We start from the raw sequence: 23,119 nt of genomic DNA on the forward strand, positions 1-23,119 counted from the left end.
AGCGGGAAGTTGTTGCTTCACACTGTACGTCGTCGGGAGCTCGCGCCTGTCCCGAGCGATGACGGATTCCTCTTGATGCAGCCAGCGATGCAACGGGAAGAGCTCCTTCCCCGACGGCAAGCGTCAGAGGCACACCGATGTGCCCAGAACCAGCCGTGACCGACGTCAACGCCGCTTGCTGGTCGGCTGTAGCATTCCTCACAGTAGCAGGTAGCGCGTCGCTGTAGTCTGCCAGGCACGCCATACGGTAAAGGCCCATTCTTTCCAGTATGCCTCGCTATGGCTCAAGAAAGTCAACTAGGCGTCTCAGAAAGGCTTATAAGCAGGACGACAAACGGTCTCTCATCCCCTTTTTCCATCATCACTCATCTCTTCTACACATCTCTTTACTACTCTTCTCTCCACTCTACTCAAGCTCTCTGGTCCTCTCTTCGGAATCACACCCTCAACTTTTACATCTCAAAATGAAGTTCTCCGCCGTTCTCATCGCTGCTTCGCTTGCCGTCGCTGTCTCCGCCGCTCCTACCTCCTACAGGGGCTCGTACGGTATTGCCAACGGCAACGCCAACGGCAACGCCAACTCTGCCAGCTGGTCGGGTAACGACAACGGCAACGGCAACAAGGGTTACGGCAACGGCAACGGCAACGGCAACCTGAACTACTGGGGCACGAACCTCGGCAACGACAACGGTAACGGCAACAAGGGTGCTCTCAACGGCAACGCCAACGGTAACCTGAACTCGGGATACAACGCCGGTAACGAGAACGGCAACGGCAACAAGGGTGTCGGTAACGGTAACGGCAACGGTAACGCCAACACTGGTGGTTCCCTCAACAGCTGGTACGATGGCACTACCGGAAGCGGTAACGGTAACGGCAACAAGGGTTACGGCAACGGTAACATCAACGGTAACGGCAACACTGCCTCGTTCTCGGGTAACGACAACGGCAACGGCAACACCGGCGCCCTCAACGGCAACCTCAACGGCAACGGCAACACCGGTGTCGGCAGCGGCAACGGCAACGGCAACGGCAACCACTGAGTCGATCCTCACCGCGACCTGGCGCTGTCTCGTGCAACTCCTTCTCCATCCTGCAGGATTCGTGATGCGCCCCCTTTGCTCCGGTTCACTAGTCATGGATTTTCTCGCAGCAAGCGTCTCGGTGACGCAGCTCGGTCATTAAAACGTCACCCTCTCGGTTCAAACCCCAACATTTCTCACTCCCCTTTCTGCTTCTAAGTTCATTCTAGATGTCTGATCGACGTGCTCAGCCACTGCTATACGCTGGCTTGGGTCTCTCGGACACTTCTCCTTATGGGTCTTCATTTTTCTTTGCATAGCTGTTGAACACGGTCTGCGATGTTCTCTCTCTGGCCTCGAATTCAATCAGCTTCTCTCCCTTCTCCTTATGGCTTGACTCGTCTGTGACTCTAGATTCGGACTCTTGTCGTTTGTGTATGAAGATCACGATACAAAGCAAGTCTCGCAGTTGCCTATCTTGCTCTAAGAAGAGCCTGCTAGACACCAAGAACAGTCTCTCACACGTGCAGGCGCACCTCTGGCGCCATCGAAGATGGAATTGAACACAGACGTCTCTCTGAAATTATTTACTTTAAAATCAGTCCGAATTGTCAATCCCGAGGTTGCAGCCCGCAAGGTCCGTGGAGCTTTACAGCGGCCTACCTCGCCGGGGCCCTTCGAGCAAATCTCCTGGCCGTGCTCCATTCACTGTGCCACTCAGGTGACCCACAGACAATTGATCTTGTGTCAGTCGGGTCAGTCTGGCCCGACTCAAACTACTTCGAGATCCGAGGGGCCTTGAAGACGCCTTCGCCCGGAAACCTCGACTGGCGACCTGTTTCAATTTCTGGCTCACGGCCGGACGGTGCCTCCTCTGAATTATGGACGCGTAGCCCCGCCATCAACGCACGCCTCCGTGGCGCAACAAATTCGGAGTGGCTTAAAAGTACGTCGAGGAGGCAGGAGGCGCACCCGAGCCAGAACGCGTTGAGCGATCATCGTCAAGCGTCAAGCGCTGGGTGACAGTAAAAAAATAAAAATGAATTTACAGCTGGCCAACAAGCCAATTCGCGAGTTCAGAGATGCAGATCCGCAGAGCGGATTTTCTGATTTTCTCGTGCGGGGATCTTCGCGGGACGCTGAGCAATGCGAGCCAAATTTTGAACCCCCGCATGGGAGAGTGCCCTGTGTCCATTGCGGTGCCTCTCGTTCGCGGCAGAGGTTCTCAGCCAAGCCAGCATCCCGTTGCGATTCGCTTTACCACAGCGGCGCCTCGCTTCAGCGCGTCACTGTTGAGCCGCAGTCGCCTTCGGGCAAAGCGTGGGTGCGAGCTGCATCGACTGGTGTCGCCTCCAGATTCCCACAAAGGATTTGTCGCCAGACGATCCTGACCACTCGGTTGTCTTGTCGATCCGCGGGATTCAGGAGTTGGGAGGCGGAGCATCGCCGTTCAAAAAGCGTCATCTCTCAACCAACATCTTTGCAGGGTCGAAAAGGACATGTTTGACTCTGGAGCTGTCTCGCAGACAGGCTAACAAATGAGCGTGAGCTCGCCACTCAATCGATACCTGGACAACGTAGCTGAGCCAATGTGAGGCATCGGCTTCTTGAGCTTGACGTGCTCAGACATCGGCAGCAAAGAGCAGATGTACTGATGAGCCGGAGTCCAGCGCACGGACCCGGCCGCAAAGCAAGGCAAGGCAAGGCAAGGCAAGTAACGACAACGAGGAAGAGGCACACTGCTGAAGGGCGCGGTGAAGCAGGTATGCATTGGACAGGGTCCGTGTGGCGACCTCGGTACGGCGTGGCAAACCCGTGGATGAGATGGTCAAGGTCCAGCCGATATCCGAGACACCCTACAGGACCACGACAAGGTACGACTGTGCCGACCTGAGTCGGCCGCGGACAAGAGCGGAAAAAGTCTTCTGCAAATGGTCGTATACTGACGAGGCTCATCTAGCCTACGGGTGCCGTGGGCTGGACACTTTATCACAACCGATAGTGGACAGCTCTCTCAGCCCCGCACGAGGGCGGGCAGACGTGCGAATGGCGCAAGCGAGCGGAATCGTCAACAGTGCCTCGGGACCCCGTGCAGTGCGTTCGCAGCTGGGGCGAGGCGGGGCGCAATTGGGGAATTCTAAGTTGTAATAAGGATCTGTTTTGTTTTGTTAAAGGCGATGCCAACATCTGAGCCTGCGTCCGGGCAGAGAGAAATAATGAACGCCTGCGACAGCCGATCATTCGCTTTCTTTCTTGCGCCGAGACAGGCGAGGATCTGTGTGGCTTCTTTCTATTTTGTATCTGTGACTCGTGGCGGGGGATCATCCTTCTCAATCTGAGCTCACAAATGAACGAAGCGATCTTGTTTCTAATTACAGTATTATTTATTTGTTTTGCGGGGATGCAAAGAAAAAAGCGTCCCGCAGGTAGTGAACTTTGTGGGGAGGCGTGCGCGCTGCACGATCCCGCGCGCGCGCTCTGCCGAAGCTCCGAACTCTGCTCGGCCAGCGTCTGGAATGCCCTTGTCTCACTTAGCCCGCTGAAATTGCGGGCAAGACATTTTTTCCCGACTCGACGAGGCTCCGCACCGGGTGCACGACTGCATGACTGCTTGGGGCGGGCGCTGAGACTGAAGCAGATCCGTCTGCGCCGGTCTACGCCGGTGGCCGTGTTCGCGCTCCCTCCTGCGGAGTGAATCTTCACGCCCAGCTGTTGGCTGGGCTCGCCATCTATGCATCTCTCGCGCAGCGTCCGCATAGCATGCAAGCTGTCAGTCGCAAGGCCGACTTCTACTCGCAGCGACTTTTATTCCAGACCGTGATCCGACTCCGCGGCGCTGGGGGAGATGTCGGCTTCGGCCTGATGCAAGGTACGGTAGATTTAGCACACGTTCGCCTGCTCCCAGCTCAGCGCCGCCGATCGACCCTCGCGATCTCCTGCGCCACTCGATTGACTCTCTCCTCTTCCTACCGTCGCACATGTCGGCTCGTCCCACGGGATTCTGGTCGCTACCGCACAGACACTTGCTTCGCCGTCTCCGAGCCTTTGCCAAGCCGATACAGACGGACTCCGACATTGGCACGTTTTGGCCGTACTGTAGGTCAGACCGAAGAGGTCTCCCGTGTCTTTCTTAATCGTCAGATTCGTGATCTTGCACTACTTCGCACCCCGACTGTTTCAAGTTCGCTATGCGAATGACAAGGCCGCCCGTCTTCCGACCGGCAGCACTTGCATAAGCCAGACAAGTCTGTTTTGTGGTCTGTGCGGGATTTTCCGAGTCGTGCTGTAGCAGGAGGGAATCCTTTAGAAGGCAGCCATGTTCGCAGAACATTGATTGTCATAAGTGAGCTTTGCTTTGAAGGCTGCGGTGGAGACTCGTAGAATGTGACATAGCTGCGGCTTCTTTTGACTGCTTGTCCTGACATTTGGCTTCTGATGGGCTCAATCTTCAATGAGAGGTTCACGGCCGATGCAGGCACGCTTCTCAATAGGGGCAATCATTGGACAAAGAAGCCGGTAAATTGAGAAAACAAGATTCAAGAAGCCCAGCTTTCTTGACGCCGTCCTGATGTGTTCGGGTCCGGGTCTTTGCCTGGTCGGTCAGGCTCGGGAAAGGGTGGTAGGCCGACGATGGGAGACTTGTGTCTCGTGGAGGCCCGTGTCCGCCCGCGCCAGGTCGGGAAAGACAGGCAGGTGTACTGACTGGCGGCGCTCTCACTTCGTCGCCATCCCGTTGCCGGGATCACTTCGTACCCAGAAGGAGAGAGTCAGATGCACAATAGATCTGCTGGGTGGCCTCATGATCCTGTGTCTGGCATGTGCATGCGTGGTGCTCCTCCGACTCCACGTGGATATGGCCCACTGTCCGCCATTGTGATCTTTGAGAATTTCCGCCTCGCTCTTTACCGCTCTCAGCCCCGCAAGTAAGTCCGTGCGGGCTCACGTATCGACTTGTGGGAGGCCTGGCATGTTGGGGACCGTCCCTCACCAATTTGTGAGCCGGCCTGGACGCTTCCCCTTTGATCCTTGGCGGGCCTCACCACCTATTCGGTGAGGTCCGCACGAAGAAAAGCATGTCATTTACACCTGGCGCAAGACTGCCTTTCACGTTGAGAAGACGCCTTCGGAGCGGCGAAGACGAAAATAATTCCGACGCGCGACGGCCAAGTCGGTGCGACCTTACCAGGCCGCCTCAGGCACTTCCCAGGCGGTGTGGATCCAATTTGGCTAAGGGCTCAGGTCAGGGTCTCACCCCTACTGCAAGCCTCGCACCCTGCAGCTCGAGAAGGCGGTGTTGATCAAGCGACTTGCATGTCGAAGCAAGCAAGAAGCACTCGCGAGTCGGGACACCATGGTCCCCACTCTGCGCGGTAAGGTCTCAACTGTAAAGTGGAGCACGTTCGGCAGGCCAAGATTGCTGGTGCACCACATCCCCAGATTATTCCGCAAACTTTGGCGGATTTGCAGGGTTGCACCTCGAACCGAGGTGCAGATCCTGGAAGCGAGGCTTTCAGGCAGGGTTCGACCCCAATCAAAGTCGCCTGAAGATCTAAAATTAGTTTTTAGAAAAAGAAAAAAAAAGAAAGGAAAAGACTGGACTGGGTGAAAGAATTTCCGCTGGAGCATCTTGTCCAAAGCCACCGCTCCGCTCTACTGGAAGACTCTCCCACTGCGTACTGTAGACGCCACTTTATTATATTTATTTCTCTCGTGCTTTACGCCTTCACCGCCCTCAGGGCTGGGCGGTGGGTCAAATCGAGTACAGCAGCCCCGGAGCTTCGGCGGTGGGGTGTCTCCTGCGCCCTCTGGGGGCGACAGCCGTGCGCGTCCCGCTCGCCATCTGCAGCCCGTTGCATGCTGTACCTCCGACTGGAAGCCGCGCCTCCGACGTCAAGCAGAGCTCGCTCGCTCCCGCGCCATCTTGCTTTGCGGCCAGACCTTGAAATTCCCTATTGTGTCGTACTTGCCCTCACTGTCGGCTTGCGCCCTCTGCAAGCTGACAGTCGGGGCCCGTGCTGGGCTCCTTATGGCCCGCGGAAACATCCCCCTGCTGACCTGCGCCTCCTCGTGGGCCCCTCGTGATCCAGTCTTCCGGTTCGTCTGCCCTTCGCTTGGGACTCATCTAAGACAGTCGTCCCGGTCTCTAGCATTTTCCGGGCCTTTTATCCTGGTCTCTTACCGTCTGTCTGACCGCGCCTTGAAAGGATCCAAACGAGGGACTCCCCTGAGACATGCAATCAAGGAAGATCATGGCCAATGCATGAGCTCCCTGGCAGCGCCAGGAAGGAAAGAAGGGTTCCTAAGCTGTGCCTTGTCTTGCCCGCCCGTCTCTAGCTGGGACCAGCTTGCTCCAAGTAAGGATCCACGACACCGGGTAAGGCCTGAAACCTGATACTGCACGGCACTTTGCAAGCGACCAGGGCGCAGCCGACGACAGGCGAACAAACGTGGTGTTGGAGCTTGCACTTGCAGCTCCACCGTTCCTGAATGTTTCTCCGCCTCGCCCAGCGCGCTCACGGTGCCGCATGTCGTGCTTTCCACCAAGCTTCCCTATAAGATCAACCATCAACGCTCCTTTCGTCGCTCGCCCCTACCCCTCCGGCATCTCATCCTCGTCCTACCTTCCGCTCCCTTCGCTCTCAAGAGTATCGCTCACATTCGACCCAATGTCTTCCTTCGACGCCGTCCAGGCCCACTCCAATATGCAGTTGCTCCACGAGTACATGGGCTTCGTATCGCCCATCTCCATGTCGCGACGAAGCCGCATTCAGCGAGCGTGCATCGCCTGCCGCCGAAGGTACGTCTCCGAACCCGCAATCTCATCTTGCAGCCCAGCGAGCCGACATCTGACCCAGCTCCTCTTTCACCACACCAGAAAAATTAAGTGCAACGGCAACTTGGATGGTTGTGCACACTGCACCGAGAAGGATCAGAAGTGCTGCTACGAGCCTGTGCCTGCCGACGAGAAGCTCAAGGCGCGCTCGTACAAGCGTCAGCTCACCCAACGTCGGCAGCAGACGCGCGTCTACTACGACAGGAGCCATCTTCCTGACTCGCGGATGTTCGCCGCAGCCTATGGTATGCCCCCTGCCTTCGTGCACGGCATGGCGCCCTATCCCACGGGCTTCTACACGTCCCAGCCAGCCCTTTCTTCGCCGACTCCGATTCACGTTGCTATGATTGCCTCGCCGATCACACCGCCTCCGACTTCGAGTCCGATGGAGCAAGACGTCAATTCCTACTTTGCGGTCGTCGCTTCTCCCGAAAGCTCGATGCAGCTGCAAAGCATCACTGGCACCTCATCGTTCACACATCCCATCCCGGCTCCTCTGATGATCGAGCCTCTTTCGACTCCGGCACTTTCGTCGTCGCTTTCCTCTCCAGCTCTCTCGGTCTCCTCGTCGTCAAGCTCTCTTCTCACTCCCATGAGCGAGACCTTCTCTGAGCTCAATACTCCTCTCTCGGCTACCTTCCCTGCCTCGAGCATCGACCCATGCGCTTCGGGCCAAGCCCACTTCCACGACTTTGTCGGCGGTCTCGAGCTCTACAACGTCCCCTGCATGACCAACGGCTTTTCTGCAAACATGCCTTCCCTCCCAATGGAGGACCTCGTCAAGATGGAACCTTCGGCTCCGTCTGCTCCATCTTCAGCCTTTTCTTCTCCCGAGCAGCTCTTGCCTGCGTTCCCGGCCAACCTTGGCTACATCTCCTCGCTTCAGTCAGACGCTACCATGTCAGCCTTCGCTGGCGCGTTTGCCTAGGCCCCGCATTGCTCTCGTCCCGTCTCACATTCTCAAGGCATATACCAAAAGCTTCCACGGTCTTCAGCACGCCTGGTCCACGCTGCTTCACGCCTCCATTTGCATTCACTGTATCAGTATCATTCGCTCGCAACTCGGAAATCAACTGCATTGTCTCGGTGAAACATGGTCCGCACCTTGTGTGCGGCATTCTGGGATTTCAACTCGATTTTGCAGCTCGAAAGACGGCGTGCGACCTCGTTGCCTCGGCAGGCTTGTGCGGCCATGCGCAGACCGAGCCCCGAATGAACTCCGGATGTGGATCACCGAACGCTGGAGCAGATACTCTTGAGCTCGTCTCCCTTAACAGACCCACGGGAGCTGTCAGCTTACCGAGCCCAAGACGGGGAGGATGGCGACACTGCCGAAAATAAAAGGGAGCCATGGACTGGGTTTGCGACCGGGAGAACACGGGGCGCTGTACGGCAGAGTCCATGTCTCAGTCACCGAGCCCGATGCACCCTGCATGTGCCAGCTCCAGTGGCTGTGAGAGCCAGCCGGAAAAAGTGAGAAGCCGTGAGAGACCGGGCTGTCGTGCATAGCTAAGCGATGCCGGATTGACCCTGGACTGCGTGCCGAGCCCGGGGGCTCAAACCTGGCCGAACAAGGGACAACCAGCCATGCCAACGTGCTCGCGGATGGCATGTGGTTTCAGAGCAGCTGCAGATCTTAGGGACCGATGTGCCCGCTTGCGCCATCAGAACGACAGGGCGGGCCGTGTAAGCTAGGGCAGCCGAATTTTGGGAGAGCCTTGAGACAGCCGGGTTGTCGTCCATGTCAGAGTCCCCGTCTCGGAGCCGCTTCGATCCTTTGATGGCGTGAGAAGAGATGCAGCGACGATGCAGAAGGAGTGTGTGAGGCGATGGGTGTCAAGCGCCGAGAGATCTTCCGAATCACACGGGATGATTCGTCACGGGCCGTGTCCAAAACCCGCGCTGTGCAGCTTTGGCCTCCGCCCGTCCGTGTTTGTGCCAAGTTGGGCTTCCGCTTCACATCAGTCCCATTGTTGCTCCTGAATGTACAAGCCCTTTGTGCCAATCATCAGCCATTGTGCCAATCATCTGTGATTGCCAGGGAGCTTCCTGGGCCGTAGCCGGCTTGCCTTGGTCACCGCCGCTACCTGACAGCGTCGCGCAAAGCGGAGCCCCAATCCGTCGCCTTACGTCCCGCTGCAGCGTGTTGAAGCCTGCTGCAAACGCACGAAAATGTTGCAGTGTTAGATCCGGTCAATCCACTGCACTCCGCTGCTCGTCGACTCCCAGCTTCTTAGTCTACGCCGACAGAAGCTCAAGTTGATGCCAGTGGGGTAGATGACGAATGCGTTTACCAGTACAGATGTTGGTGGAGCGGGAGCTTCACTGGAAAGCGAGTTTTCTTGCCAGACGCTTGCGCTCCTCGATCTCTTTAGCATCGAGTGGCCGCTTTTTGCCGTTGGCGCCATTCCGTGCGTCAGCTTGCTGCTTCTCGCGCACCTCGTTCTTCTCCTTGCTGTCGGATAGCAAGGGATGCGAAGCCGGATCTTCGGGGTCCAACGCTTTGGTCGGATGTCGTGGAAGCTGCTTGAATGGCGTTGGCGGTGGGCTCTGCTTGAAGTATGCATGGTGGAGCGACTGATTCGCGCTGAGTCGCTTCAGCGGATCGTACAGCAGGGTCCTTTGCAAGAAGTCGAGCGCTTCGGGACTCGCAGCCAGGAAGAGGTCAGCGAGGTTTGACTTGGGATGCTGCTCGAACGACTTGTAGTCGGGGAGCGACTTGTGACTGGGCCACTCTTTCTCTGTTGGAGTGCCGAGCGCCTTGAAGATGGTGGTGAGCTGATCGGCGTCAGATTCGCCCGGCAAGTACGGAACGCGAAGCATGAGCTCGGCAAAGATGCAGCCGACGCTCCACATGTCGACAGAAGAAGAGTAGGCGCGCGAGCCTAGCAGCAGTTCCGGTGGACGATACCAACGTGTCACCACTTGGTGCGTCATGCGGGCGCCCGGGTCTCCGTGCTCGCGTGCCAGACCGAAATCGGCAATCTTGAGCTCACCCTCGGGCGAGATGAGCAAGTTGTTGGGCTTAAGATCGCGATGGAGCACCCAGTTGCGGTGGCAGTACTCCATGCCACGGCACAGCATCGCCATCCAGCCCTTGATGTCGGCTTGCGTAAAGATGAGCGCCTTGTCCTTGATCAGCGCTTCGAGATTCGTGTCTAGGAACTCGAGCACCAGGTTGAGGGAAGGCGAGGCCGAGCCCGACGAGAACACGTCCACCATCTGTCAGGTGAGGAAACGAGTGTCAGCCACGTTCACCGTGACTCCCTGATGCACTGCGAATGACAGCGTCGGTGCTTCTTCATTGTCGGCTTAACGCACCTTGATCACATTGGGATGATTGAGCTCCTTGAGGAATTTGACCTCTCTGATGGCGGTGACGTCCATGCCATTCTCGTTGGAGACGATCTTGATCTTTTTGATGGCCACCTTTTGGCTTGTCTTGACGTTGCGCGCGAGGAAGACCGAGGCGTAGGTACCTTCGCCGACCTTTTCCACCTTGGCGTACAGGTTGCGGATCGCCAGATTCTGCGCCGCTGCGGTATCCATGCTGCACAACGCTTGGGGCGCTTTGCCTGTGCCTTTGCAGACAGGCCGAAGCGATGCAGAACGACAGCGATGGCTGCTGCGTTGGAGATGGCACTGGTGATGGCGGGGGCGAACGTGGTGGGTGCCTAAACTCAGCGCTCAGGGCAAGGCGGCTCATCAGCTGCGTCTTCAGAATGTGGAGCTTCACGCGCAGCACTCTCAGCACACTGTGGAAATGCCGCTTCCGATTTCCGAGACTGAATCGCAACCTAACAAAGACCGAGATTCGCCAGCGCTGCACCAGCACTTTGCCATGCCTCTGCTACGATCCTGGCAAAGACTCGTAGTTTAGATAGAGTCGATGCCCATCTCCTTGAGGCGCTGCCACTCTGAGCGGAACAGTTCTATGCGACCGAGCGCATATCGCAGGTTGTCAAAGGTCTCGGAGCAGGCTGCGGATGGCACGCTGAGAGTGCTCGTCTCGCACAGCACCGTCTCCTTGACAGGCTCGCCGCGAGCCTCTGCAGTGGCTTTGCTGAGGACGGCTTCGAGCTCTTCCTTGGCAAACACGATGCCCCACAAGCCCCAGACTGCATGGGTGGCGGGACTCCAGATGTCCACTTCGCGCTCGAGTCGGTCGATCTCCCTCTCGATGCTGGCGTCGAGCGAGGCAAGCGCCATCACCTGCGGAGAAGCCGAGCCATCGAGAAGAGGCGACATGGGCCCGAGCGAGCCAGCCGGGGTGCTCGGAGCAGAGACGTTGGTGGCTCGCAGCGACCCAGATGGCGGTGCTTGCCAAGAAGAAGACGAGATCGAGTCGTTGCTGCTCCGTCGGCCAATCACTCTGGAGGCCTGTCCGTCTACTTCGCATTGCAATGCGCCGGCCAACGAGCCGCTGCCAGACTTGGCCGACACGCCGGAATCGTTCGGCGTCCTCTGAGACGGCGTGGGACGGCTGCGGTCACCCAAGGACTTCTCCAGGGCTGCCACTTGGGCAGCGCCGGTGCCGGGTGTTACGGGCGCGCTGGGCCTTTCTGTGGTGATGGGACCGTGAATGGCAGAGTTGGACGGCGGGTACTGCAAAGATGCTACGGCAGGGGGCAGCACCATGTCACCGGGCACATCCATGGCTGCAGAACCTCCCTTGGATGCTCGTCCACCCATGCGCAGCAGCCTTCCCTGCTCAACATAGGCGCGCAGCCACTTGCGGCGCTGCTCTTTATCAGGATAGCTGGCGTGGTGTGTGAGGGACCACGAGAGGGTGGGGTGATGGTAGTCGGCGCGCCATTCTTGGAAGTGGTTGGCGATGTCGTAACCGCGCGGATTGGGGCTGGCGTATTCGAAGTCGATCACGACGATGCGATGGTGGAGCGGAGCCGGCTTTCGGAGGTTGGCGCGGCTTCGGCTCTTGGAGCGGACCGACTCGGGGCTCTGGGAGCCTGCAGCAGAGGCGATACTGTCGCGCCTGACACCATTCGACGAGAGACGTGGCATTCCCGCCGGGATGGATGGCGTCTCTGCTGGAGCTGCCTTGGCATCGCGCGATCCGTTACTCAGCTGGGTGGCTGGGGCTGCAGTTAAGGCGTTGTAATGCTTGATGGCGAGCAAATTGCCGTACTGTGCGTCGTTGTGCGCGAAGACGCGGCGGGAAGGTCCCTCCTTGCGCTCCCACTTTCTGACAAAGCGCTTGAACTCTTCGACTTGGTGGTAGAGCGAAGGCAGGTCGATGGCACGGATGGCGCGGAGCGAGTTGCGCAAGTTGCCCGGCGTGGGGCCGATGGTGGCGGTGGAGAGCGCGTTTGGGTCTGCTTGGAGCTCTTGACGGATGGAGGGATGGCCGGAAAAGCACATGGCGATGGCTTTGGCGCCGCTGTCCGACTTTGCAAATCGATCGACAAGCTCGATGACCTTGGCAGCCTCGAGGGACCATCGCTTGAGCCTGCGCCAGACTCCTGGGTAAGGTCCGCGCGAGGATTTGAGATTCTGTGATGTGCGTCCCTGCGGGACCAAGGCCAAGGGGCTCATTGGACCGTTTGAGATGGGAGGAAAGTAGGGATTGGGGGTGCCGGAGACGGAGGCAGCGGAGAGGGTTGGGCTGGTGACGTCGGTGAGGGAAGGGCTGTCGCTGGAGAAGCTCGATTGCGAGTTGTAGCTCGTGGCGAGCGAGTCGAGCGAGACGGTGGAGCTGTTGCGGTGCGCATAAGCTGAGCCTGCGCGAATGTCGATCGAGGCTGCAGGGGAGGGCTCGCCAGGGGCCATGGGGGCCGGGCTTGCACGCATGACGCCGCGAGTGTCGAGGCCATAGACGTTGGGAGAAGGCGCGTCCTTTTCCAGTGGGGCGGGTGTGTGGCGAGAGCGATGTTTGCGGCGTGGGCGGTGTGAGCTTGCCATGATGTGATTCTCGATTCCTCTTCCGAAGCCCTTTTGACTGGGACCATGCAAGTTTCCCTGTTCGAGCACGGTGCGCATAACTTCGAGCGGGACGGAGTGAAGCTCGTTCATGCGGCGCGCGACCCAGTGTGCGCGGCCTTCGCGGCCCTTGACGACGAGGCTGCCACCTGGGAGCATGTAGGCCTCTCTGTCGCCAAAGTCGCGCATGCCCTCTTTCTGGATGGGGTCGCAGTCGTAAAACTCTTCGACGCGTCCGTTGGCAAAGGTGCCGAGGATGTGGGGACCGATTTCGTAGAGGCTGGATAAGGTGTGGAGGATGAGGAGCTCTGCGCGTCGGGAGAGCAGCGCCTCTGAGCTGGCGCCGTAGACGCGGAGGAGGACGGTGGGTGGCGCGACGGGGGCGACACAGGAGGAATCTGCAGGTTGGTAGCTAGCGAAGAAGACGGCGTTTGTGAAGGCGCCGCTGATGCGTTTGAGGTTGAGGTGGTCGGGCTGCAAGGGCCAGAGGGAAGAGTGCACGGTGTCTTGGGACCATCCTTGAAGCTGGAGCTGATGGGAGAAGAGCTCGATCACCTTGGAACGGAAGTGACGCGTGTCGGCCTGACGTGCGTCGAGGCGCCAGCCACGAGCGGCGGGGATGCCTTCGGCATGCATGTCTTCCTCGTCGACATCGAGCGCATCGAAGCCATCGGTGGCTGTGTCGCGATCTACGCGATCGTCGTCCGAGTCGGGCGCAGAGCGGTCGCTGTCGGCGGTGTGGTGGGTTGAGGTGGAAGTGGATGGCGCGGTCGAGTCGGGGTTTGCGTGACTGTGTGACTGTGAGAGGTAGAGGGACGAGAAAGCGGAGAGAGCGGCGCCAACAGGTGAGGATGATGAGGCGTTGGGCGTGTCTATGTTGCGGAGCGACCTTGATGATTGGGAAGCTACCGGAGTGGCGGCGCCACTGGCAAGGGTGGATTGGCGAGGGTCGATGTCCGAGGAGTCTGCGAGGCCAGGAGGTTGGGTGTGACTGCGTGGGAGAGTGAGGCCTGCATCGACGAGACGGTACCGAGGTTCGTCGATGACCTCGAGGGAGAGGGCATTGAGATCCGGGTCGTAGTCCGAATAGTCGCCTGCGCTCGAGGTGGAGGAGTAGGAGCAGGCGGACAATGCAGGCGAAGGCGAAGGCGATGGCGACGAAGGTGGAAAGCCATCCATCAAGGGCGAGTCCATGATGGAGGCGTCGCGTTGCGCATGCGCTGCAGTGGATCGAAGCTGGTGCTGGGGTTGCATGCCGCCGAGCTAGCTATGGCCGTTGGAGTCGCGATACCGTGAGGTACGGGGACGGTCCGGCAAGGGTTTGGGATGTGTGGAGGCCTTCAAGGATGGCGGTGCATGTTGGGCGGGGCAATGTGCGGTGAGAGAGAGCGCCGGGTCCCAAGCGAACGGTAGCAGGCGTTGTTGCTGTGCTGAGCCGAGATGGAGCGAGATGGGACGAGACGAGGTGAAGATGAGTGGGTGTTGGGGTGGAGAACAGTGCAGAGTGGAGATGCGATTGAGGTGAAGCGCATTTGGTCGGGCGTGGGCTGCCAAGCCGAGGCATCATCACACTTTGCCGATTCACGGACGGTCGCTCGTCGGTCGGTCCGACCGAAGCTCTCAGAAAATGCAAACACGCCTCGGCCGTCTCCCGATATCGGCGGCGGCGACGGACTACGTGAAAATGGCACAGGGCAAGGCATCCGCAGCTCAGCCTCTGCCAGCCTTGCCCAACACCTCGCCTCAGTCGATGATCTTCTATCGATAGTGTTATCGTTGAGGCTCTTGCAAGTCCACGCTCGGATTCGGAAGCTTCCGACTCAGCCTTGCCTTGGGCTGCCTCGCCAAGCTTAAAATGATTGCAATCAAACGTAGCGTCCGCAGCGATTCGAGTGGCATCTCTAGGCCTAACATCTTCTCGCTTTTGCCTGGCTTTGACGCGGCGCATGCATTCCACGCTGCTGAACCCTGTGGGGGAAGACCGCGCGCGTCTCGCAACCGCGAACGAAAATCCTCGGCCTCCAGCAGCAACGAACGAGCAGCAGCCGAAGTATAGTTGGGCCGGAAGATGATTGATGGAGCCTCGGATGCCGCATTTTTGGATTCACGTCGGCAGCAGAAGCAGCAGCAGCAGGCGGCTCCACGCGGCTCCACGCGTTGATGCGGTCGGCGAGGTGATTGCAAGAAAGTGAGCGTGGATGTCGCTCCACCTTCGCCGACGCCATCCTAGACCCACCCGCCATCGCACTCCTTTGCAGCATCGCTTCGCATCGGCATCGGCCCGCGCTGCTTCGGATCCAGTGCCGCACATTGCGCCGCGACGCTGTGCCAACGAACAGCAGCAGCAGCGTATCGATCATCGCCCTCTCGGAGTCACCTCGAATTGCGCTTTCTCGCTGCTCAGTCGTCCATAGGCTCCTGGCAAACGTCCGCTTCCACTCGCTAGACAATCCAGCATTCACCCTCGCTTGACGCTTCGGCGGTCCGGTCGCCACGCCCACGGGTGATCGTCGCCCTCCACCCGCTCACCCTCTGCCACGATGTCTCTCATCTTGCCAGAATGGGTGGCTCACTACAACGACGAGAAAAAGGCAAAGCGCTCCACCATCTTCAGCGTCGCCGTCCATCCGGACTCGAGCCGTTTGGCTACCGCCGGCTTGGACACCAAGATCCGCATCTGGGCCACTGCAACCATGCTCTCGGAAGCAACCGAAGCAGACGCCAACTCACATCGCCTCCTCTCCACCCTCTCCAGACACACCGGCAGCGTCCTCGTCGTGCGCTGGGCAAACTCCGGCCGCTTCCTCGCTTCCGGCTCCGATGACACCGTCGGCCTCATCTGGGACCTCGACCCCAGCGGCATGGGCGGCGGAAGCTTCGGCTCCGACGACGTTAACATCGAAAGCTGGAGACCCCACCGTCGCCTAGCAGGTCACGAATCCGACGTCGTCGATCTTGCTTGGGCGCAGGACGACGAATTCATCGCCACCGTCGGGCTCGACTCCAAGGTCTTTATCTGGTCCGGCTCCAGCTTCGACCGCCTCCGCACCATCGACGCTCACCAAGGCTTTGTCAAGGGCGTCGTCTTCGACCCCTTGGGCCAGTTCCTCGCCACCGCCTCCGATGACAAGACCGTCAAAGTATGGCGCACCTCCGACTGGAGCCTCGAAAAGTCCGTCACCGAGCCATTCACCACCAGTCCCTCCACCGCCTTCTTCCGCCGTCCCAGCTGGTCCCCGGACGGCAGCTTGCTCCTCTGCGCAAACGCCATGAGCGGCCCCGTCTTTGTCGCAAGCGTCGTCAAGCGGGCCCAGTGGACGAGCGACATCTACTTTGTCGGCCACGAGAACGCCGTCGTCGTCACCGCATTCAGTCCCAAGATCTTTGTCGGCTTCGACGGAGGCACTCACTCTTGCGTCGTCGCCTTGGGCTCCCTCGACCAGTCGGTCTCCATCTGGGTCACCGGCCTCGAGCAGCCCGTGCTCGTGGCCAGAGACGTATTCGAGCGCCAGGTCATGGACCTCTCATGGTCCGCCGACGGCTACACCCTCTACGCCTGCTCGTCCGACGGCACCGTCGCCGTCTTCAATCTCACTCCCGACATCATCTCCGATGCTCTCAGCGCAGAGAGACTCGAGCAGTCGCGCGCCAAACACGGCGTCAAGAGGATCCGCAACACCGTCGGTCCATCCAGCTCCGCCGTGGCGCTGGGCACCTCGGATCGTCCCAACGTCCTCCAACCCCGCAAAGCCGGACAAGCGCAACCCGCAAGAGCCTCCGTTGCACCTGTGCCCATCGCGGGCAGCGTGGCACCCGTACGACCAGCGTCAGCCAAAACAGAACGTCTTCAGCAGACCATCACCATCACCAAGGATGGCAAGCGTCGCATCAGACCCACGCTCATCGGAGACGACCTCGCACCTCCACCGCCACCCGCTGCTCAGTATACATCCGAGCCAGCCAATGCCAACGCGATACGTCAGCATCACCTTCCGGCCATGCGCGAGGCCTTGGGCGGAACCACGACCGACGGATTCGGTCCTGGTCCGGACGTCAACGGTGCACATACAGGCATGGCCAACGGCAGCCTCCCATCGAGCACCGCTGCCATGGCCGCTCAATCGTCGGTCATGATTCCACACGCCACGGCTGCCTCGATGATGCCCTACGTGCCCGTGGGGCTGCCTTTCGGCATCATGCCCGAAGGCGCCACTCCCGAGGCCATGATGGAGTTCTGGGCCGAGTTTCAGCAGCGTTTCATGCGAGGCAAGAAGCGTCGAGCAGACCAGACCGAGTCCGACTCGGAAGACATTGAGCCCATCGGCAAGTTGCAAAAGGGCAAGACACGATCTGACATTGGTCGAACACTGGGCGGCGATACGACACGCGATCCGCCCGGTCCCAAGAAGGTGCTGCGCGAGGCGTTGACCGGAGTAAGCGGTATTGTCGAGCATGGCGTGCGCAAGGGCGTCCACCTTGCCGTCCCCGAAACGCTCAGCGTCTATCGTCGCGAAGAGGACGGAGTGACGATCGAGGTGCGCAACTTTGACGAGTCACGGCCCACCGAGATCACCCAGATCGACTCGGCAGACAAGGACCGAGTGCTGTGGATTGACTTCAGTCCGACAGCGGCCACCTTGGCGACCGCCACGGCCTTCTTCTCTGCAGTGGCGCTCGAGGACGCGACCGTGTTGATCTACACGACGCGAGGACGCAGGATCGGCAATCTGCTGCTCGACTCGGCTTGCTACCGGCTGGAAAGCAACGGCGTGGTGCTCATGGCAGTCACAGTGTCGGGACTGATGTACCGGTGGAATATCCGAAGCGACCGCGAAATCCATCGGCCAGTGTCGGTGCTCAACGTGCTTGGAGAGCCGGAGAACCTGGTGTCCATGTCGGTGCACACCAACGGCGCGCCGATCGTGATCCTGCACAGCGAGAAGGCCTACACGTTCGACGACAAGAAGCTGGGATGGGTATGCATCAGTGACGGATGGTGGGCCGAGCACTCGGAAGCATGGGATGGCCGAACGCGCAGCCGCGGCAACGAGGCGTCGAGCCGCGACCCGGTGCGCGCGGTCGAGGCGGAGATCAACACGATGTACGTGCGTCGCGTGCACGGCGACAATCCGGTGGGTGCGCAGGAAGAGTCCGAGGACGACGAGTCGCCGCCGGTGGAGATGAGCGTGCCGGAAGACAAGAAGTCGGACTTTGTGATCGCAGTGACGCTGCGACATCTCGAGGCGAGGATGATGGCGGCGGTGATTCTGGACAGTGCCACCGAGTACAAGAACCACCTCATGGCGTACGCCAAGCGGCTTGGCGAGGAGGGCATCAAGAACCAGGCGGAGGATCTGATCAAGTCGCTCATCGGGCCCATCTACTACAAGCCCGAGAAGCAGCAGGATGCGTATTGGGAGTCGAGCATCCTGGGCCTGGACAAGCGCCAGCTGTGTGGGCAGGTGCTGCAGATCCTCGCGAGGCCGCGCAACCTCACCTCGCTGGTGCAGCCGTACCACGAGATCCTGGCCAACATGAAGTCGTAGCGCGCTGCGACCGCGATGGCGATTTGGATCATCACTACCCCGTGTTGCGATGGCGCATGGCCTCTGTACTTGTCATGCTTTGCCTCGTTCCCAATCGAAGGCATCTGATACGCTGCCGGTGCGCTGTGTTTCGTTGGGTGTGGTGAGTTCGGAGCAAGAATTTACATGTATAAGACGACGATCTCACACTGATTTGAAATTTTTCCAGTGACTCGATGACCGGACCGAGTTGGAAGAAAGGGTGGAGGCAGTTGGACAGTGCGGGAAAGCGGGCTCGCAGGAAAGGCTGCAGGTGACTCGGTGGCGGCCAAGTGCAGTCGAGAAGAACAGCGGGGCCATGCATGCACGTGGATCTTCTTCTTGGCCATCATCTCGTCCAGATTCTTCTCTTGATCTCGAGCAACATCAGCATGTCATCATCATCCGCATCACAAGCCAAGCTCAAAGTGGGCGTTCTGGGCGCTACTGGTACGGTGGGTCAGCGATTCATCCTGCAGCTTGCGGAGCATCCGCAGTTTGAGCTGGCGGCGTTGGGCGCGTCGTCGTCTTCGGCGGGCAAGACGTATGCGCAGGCGGTGGAGGGACGATGGAAGCAGATCCGACGCATCCCGAGCAACGTTGCGCAGATGCCCGTGTACGAGTGCCAGGCGCACCACTTTGCCGAGTGCGCCGTGGTCTTCTCGGGCCTCGACTCGGGACCGGCCGGACCGGTGGAGGATGCCTTCCGCAAGGCAGAGCTGCGAGTGTTTTCCAACGCCAAGAACTACCGTACCGACCCGCTGTGTCCTTTGGTAGTGCCACTGGTCAACCCGGACCATATGGAGATCTTGCCGTACCAGAAGCAGCAGGTGGGTACCAAGACCGGCTTCATCGTCACCAACGCCAACTGCTCCACCACCGGAATCGTCGTGCCACTCAAGGCGCTCGAGGAGAAGTTTGGCCCGCTCGACCGTGTGCTGGTCAACACGATGCAGGCCATCTCGGGCGCTGGCTACCCCGGTGTTTCGTCGCTCGACATCCTCGACAACGTGGTTCCGTACATTAGCGGCGAGGAGGAGAAGATCGAGTGGGAGACGGCCAAGATCCTGGGTGGAATCAAGTCGGACAAGACGGCGTTTGACTACCACGAGCAGGACGAGCTCAAGGTTTCGGCGCACTGCAACCGTGTGCCCGTGATCGACGGTCACATGGAATGCGTATCGGTATCGTTCAAGCAGCGTCCCGCCCCGTCGGTGGAGGAAGTGAAGAAGTGCCTGGCCGAATTCACCACCGAGGCGCAGAAGATCGGCGTGCACTCGGCGCCGGCACAGGCCATCACGCTGCACGAGGAGAAGGACCGCCCGCAACCGCGCATCGACCGCGACTGGCAGAACGGCGCCGGCGTCAACGTGGGCCGCGTGCGCGAGTGTCCTGTATTCGACATCAAATTTGTCGTGCTCTCCAACAACGTCATGATCGGCGCCGCCACCAGCTCCGTCATGAACGCCGAGATCGCACTCGCCAAGGGCTACCTCTCGCAGTGATGCGCATGTCTTTGTGTCGTTCCGCCTTGCAAATAGAATCCTGACCATGCAACCCGCGCGTGCCCGATGTTTCAGCGCAGTGATTGAGCGATCCCCTCCTGCAGGCTGCTTCCGCACAAGCCTAGTCGAGAGTCGGGCTTCAGCTCATAGATCATAGGCATCAAAAGAAAGCTACGTTGTGGAAATGACTTTTTTTGGGAAACAAATGCCAAGAAAAAAAGCGAAAAAAAAGCGAAAAAAGTAGCTTCTGTCGGTTTCGATCCGACGACCTTTGGGTTGCTCCACTCAAGAGTGGAAAGGCAGGAATTCATACGAGATATGAGCCCAACGCGCTACCTACTGCGCTAAGAAGCTGCTCATGTTGTGCTGGCTGAGCATTGCATAGATATATGCTTATACTGTTGTCAAACTCGAATCGCTCGGTCGACGCGTTGCAGAGTGCGTGCAGCTAAGTTGATGCGCGTCTTTGGCTGGCCGGTGCGAGTTTGTCGAGGAGCGAGGTGACGTTGCGTCGACAAGTTTGGCGGGCGGGCGGTGCATTTTGGGTGGAGCACGAATCAGCTCGCGGCGTCGAAGCAAACACACGGAGTGCGTCACGCTTGTGCGATTGGCCGTGCATCGCAGCTTCCTTCATATCGGCCATCCATCGTCTCGTGCTGCCTCTCTCCCACTTCATTAGACCGTGCACAATCCGACACATTCGACGTGCACATCCGCAGCTACAGTATCCGTTGCTGTCTTCTGATTGCCGCACCACACACACGCTGCTGCCTGGCCGGCTCGACCTCCATCCGCACTAGAAGGATCCACCTGCTCCGTGTCTCGGTCTGTCCTCGCCGCCGGTGCTGCTTCTTCGTGCATATACCTGCAGCCTTTGCGCGAAACTTTTCCAAGTCGTTGCGTCAACAGCTTTTCGCTCGGCAGCGTCCATCCCGGTCCTCCCTCTTCAGAGTGCCCATCCTCACGTGACCCTGTGCCTCGCTCTTCGCTCCTCGTCATGTCTTCCCGTCCCTCCGCCAAGGTGCTTTCCGAGTCGCCGCGTTCATCGCCTTCCCCCATCGGACCTTCTTCGCCCACCTCGGTGCTCCACGGCTCGGCACCGCCTCCTGCCACGCGCAAGTCCATCACACGTCAGCGCTCCTCGTCGCTCCAAAAGGGCGCCGCCGTGCTTCGTGCGCTCTCGCGTGCAGAGTCCGACTTCGACCGCGAGATGCTCGAAAGGAGCGGCATCCCTCAATCAGACACACCTGCCAGCCTCGCCACGCCCGTACAGGGCGCTGCCTCCGCCATCGACACTTCCGCCTCGTCTTCGAACGCCGATATGACGGCCAACGGCGCAAACGTGCGCCGCCGAGCTCAGTCAAGCAAAGCCAACGCCAGCAAGTCCACTTCTAGCAAGCCTCGATCCAGTGGCCCCGTCGCGCCTGCGAGCAGCAAGAGCTGGGAGATCCCACGCAAGATCTTCCACAGCTCCATCGGATTCATGGTGCTCCACCTCTACCTGTCCGGCACGGATCTCAACGTGATCGTGCGCAACCTGTCGTACTTCCTCGGCATCGTGGTCACCGCCGACGTCATCCGACTCAACAACGACGACTTTGAAAAGATCTACGAAAAGGTGCTCGGCTTCCTCATGCGCGAGTCCGAGAAGGACAAGGTCAACGGCGTGGTGTGGTACCTGGTGGGTGTCATCACCTCGCTCCATTTCTTCCCCGAGGACATTGCGTGCGTCTCGATCATGATCCTGTCGTGGTGCGACACGTGCGCATCTACGTTTGGACGCGCGTTTGGCAGGTATACGCCGGCGCTGCCGTCGCCGCCCTTTGCACGCCGCAAGTCCACCGCTGGGTTTGTGGCGGCCATCATCAGCGGCGCGCTCACGTCGTACCTCTTCTGGTGCACCTCGATCGCCTCATCGGGCGTGCGAACCAACGGCATCTCCTGGTCCGGATCTGGATACGCGCACCCGGCCATCTTTGGCACCGACCGTGTGGCGGGCGCAACGGGCACCGGATGGGAGGGTCTCTCGACTGGCTTCCGCGGTCAGAGTGGCGCGGGCCTCCTGCCCGGTGCGTCGGGGCTGTCGGCGCAGTACCTGGGCGCGGACAGCATCGCCAAGGGCAAGCTGGGCACGGATGCGTTGCCCATCCACAACGACGTGCCGGGCATGCCGTGGTGGCTGCTCACGCTTGGCTCGGGCATCGTGGCTGGCGTGGCTGAGGGCCTGGAGCTCGGCGGCGTCGACGACAACCTCTCGCTACCCATCCTCTCGGCGGCTGGCATCTGGTCGTTCCTCTGGTCGTGGGGCAGGATTGCGTCCGTCTGGCAGCGATGGTCCTCCTGAGCGCTGCCAGGGACCTGCTTGGTCACCGCAAACATGGGTGAGGATCTCAACATCCCGCCCAAATCACTCCAAGAAGAAAAACAAGACACGATGCAATGAGCTTTGACCTGCGCCCGGAATCTCTCTTTCGGACCGCAAGATGCGAGGAGGCGAATTCTGGAATTGGCAGGTGATACCCCGCATGACAATCGACAAGACGATAGAAAGGTTGAAAAGCAGACAGACGTGTGCGTGTGGGATGTGTGGGGGCTAGTCGAGCTTGTCTTGGATCTTGCGGAGGAGTTTGGACATCTTGCCGGAGCCGGTGTGGCTGGAGCCTTCCTCGTGCGGAGGAGGTGGATGGTGGTTTCCAAAGTGTTGGACGTCGTCGTCTTGTTCCGCACCCAATCGGAGTCTCTTTCCGCAGTTGGGACGGGATGAGAGAACGGGGGTGCCGTCTTGGTTGAACTCGATGCGTTGGATGCACATTCTTCGATTTCCTTCCTCCTTTTCGAGTGCATGGAAGACGATAAAGTGTTCGTTCTCCACGCCTCGCACCACGCATGCACCACCGGGACCCATGATGCTGCGATGCCTGTCGGTTTGCAGTAGAGGGTGTCCAGGGCAGGTATAGGGTCCAAAGAGGCCGTTGTGGGAGACGGCGTAGGAGGTGGCGTAGGAGCCGTTGGTGAACGTGCCCGAGGAGAAAAAGAGGATGTAGGCGTTGGTGGGCGCGTGGTGGAAGAGGTAGGGCGCTTCGAGAAGGCCGCATTGGTAGCCGTGCTTGGGGCCTTGCAGCGGATGCATGTCGCCAACCAGAGATAGGCCGTCCGGCGCGAGCTCCGAGAGCCACAGTTGAGGGTGCTCGGTGTACATGCGGTCCCAGTCGGACTGCCATTGCAACGCAAAAAGGCAAAGAGAGAGAGAGAGAGAGA

At 59.5% G+C, this 23,119-nt stretch overlaps 9 protein-coding genes and 1 non-coding gene across 10 annotated transcripts; 6 read left to right on the plus strand and 4 right to left on the minus strand.

Moving 5' to 3' along the window:
• Positions 1 to 464: 464 nt before the first annotated feature.
• Positions 465 to 1,043, plus strand: PAN0_046c6400 (uncharacterized protein; the record flags this gene model as incomplete). Its single annotated transcript, XM_014798143.1, has 1 exon — positions 465 to 1,043. One exon carries the CDS (start codon positions 465 to 467, stop codon positions 1,041 to 1,043), a length of 579 nt encoding a protein of 192 aa, XP_014653629.1.
• Positions 1,044 to 6,547: 5,504 nt separating this feature from the next.
• Positions 6,548 to 7,783, plus strand: PAN0_046c6401 (uncharacterized protein; the record flags this gene model as incomplete). The annotated part of the gene is made up of 1 exon (XM_014798144.1): positions 6,548 to 7,783. One exon carries the CDS (start codon positions 6,548 to 6,550, stop codon positions 7,781 to 7,783), a length of 1,236 nt encoding a protein of 411 aa, XP_014653630.1.
• Positions 7,784 to 9,177: 1,394 nt separating this feature from the next.
• PAN0_046d6402 (CMGC/CDK/CDK7 protein kinase) lies at positions 9,178 to 10,404 on the minus strand (the record flags this gene model as incomplete). The annotated part of the gene is made up of 2 exons (XM_014798145.1): positions 9,178 to 10,077; positions 10,177 to 10,404. 2 exons carry the CDS (start codon positions 10,402 to 10,404, stop codon positions 9,178 to 9,180), a joined length of 1,128 nt encoding a protein of 375 aa, XP_014653631.1.
• Positions 10,405 to 10,731: 327 nt separating this feature from the next.
• On the minus strand, positions 10,732 to 14,046 carry PAN0_046d6403 (uncharacterized protein; the record flags this gene model as incomplete). The annotated part of the gene is made up of 1 exon (XM_014798146.1): positions 10,732 to 14,046. The coding sequence occupies one exon, from the start codon at positions 14,044 to 14,046 to the stop codon at positions 10,732 to 10,734; it is 3,315 nt and encodes a 1,104-aa protein (XP_014653632.1).
• A 601-nt stretch (positions 14,047 to 14,647) lies between these two features.
• Positions 14,648 to 15,206, plus strand: PAN0_046c6404 (uncharacterized protein; the record flags this gene model as incomplete). Its single annotated transcript, XM_014798147.1, has 2 exons — positions 14,648 to 14,842; positions 15,051 to 15,206. The coding sequence occupies 2 exons, from the start codon at positions 14,648 to 14,650 to the stop codon at positions 15,204 to 15,206; spliced, it is 351 nt and encodes a 116-aa protein (XP_014653633.1).
• Positions 15,207 to 15,332: 126 nt separating this feature from the next.
• Positions 15,333 to 18,338, plus strand: PAN0_046c6405 (WD40 repeat-like protein; the record flags this gene model as incomplete). Its single annotated transcript, XM_014798148.1, has 1 exon — positions 15,333 to 18,338. One exon carries the CDS (start codon positions 15,333 to 15,335, stop codon positions 18,336 to 18,338), a length of 3,006 nt encoding a protein of 1,001 aa, XP_014653634.1.
• A 410-nt stretch (positions 18,339 to 18,748) lies between these two features.
• On the plus strand, positions 18,749 to 19,861 carry PAN0_046c6406 (aspartate-semialdehyde dehydrogenase; the record flags this gene model as incomplete). Its single annotated transcript, XM_014798149.1, has 1 exon — positions 18,749 to 19,861. The coding sequence occupies one exon, from the start codon at positions 18,749 to 18,751 to the stop codon at positions 19,859 to 19,861; it is 1,113 nt and encodes a 370-aa protein (XP_014653635.1).
• Positions 19,862 to 20,102: 241 nt separating this feature from the next.
• On the minus strand, positions 20,103 to 20,215 carry PAN0_t046d0001. Its single transcript has 2 exons — positions 20,179 to 20,215; positions 20,103 to 20,138 (listed from the first exon to the last, which is right to left on the minus strand). It is a non-coding gene; the product is annotated as a tRNA-Met (tRNA).
• A 643-nt stretch (positions 20,216 to 20,858) lies between these two features.
• Positions 20,859 to 22,205, plus strand: PAN0_046c6407 (phosphatidate cytidylyltransferase; the record flags this gene model as incomplete). The annotated part of the gene is made up of 1 exon (XM_014798150.1): positions 20,859 to 22,205. The coding sequence occupies one exon, from the start codon at positions 20,859 to 20,861 to the stop codon at positions 22,203 to 22,205; it is 1,347 nt and encodes a 448-aa protein (XP_014653636.1).
• Positions 22,206 to 22,454: 249 nt separating this feature from the next.
• On the minus strand, positions 22,455 to 23,060 carry PAN0_046d6408 (uncharacterized protein; the record flags this gene model as incomplete). The annotated part of the gene is made up of 1 exon (XM_014798151.1): positions 22,455 to 23,060. The coding sequence occupies one exon, from the start codon at positions 23,058 to 23,060 to the stop codon at positions 22,455 to 22,457; it is 606 nt and encodes a 201-aa protein (XP_014653637.1).
• Positions 23,061 to 23,119: the final 59 nt, after the last annotated feature.

Source organism: Moesziomyces antarcticus (assembly GCF_000747765.1).
Source record: "Moesziomyces antarcticus DNA, scaffold: scaffold_v10046, strain JCM 10317, whole genome shotgun sequence".
NCBI lineage: Eukaryota > Fungi > Basidiomycota > Ustilaginomycetes > Ustilaginales > Ustilaginaceae > Moesziomyces > Moesziomyces antarcticus.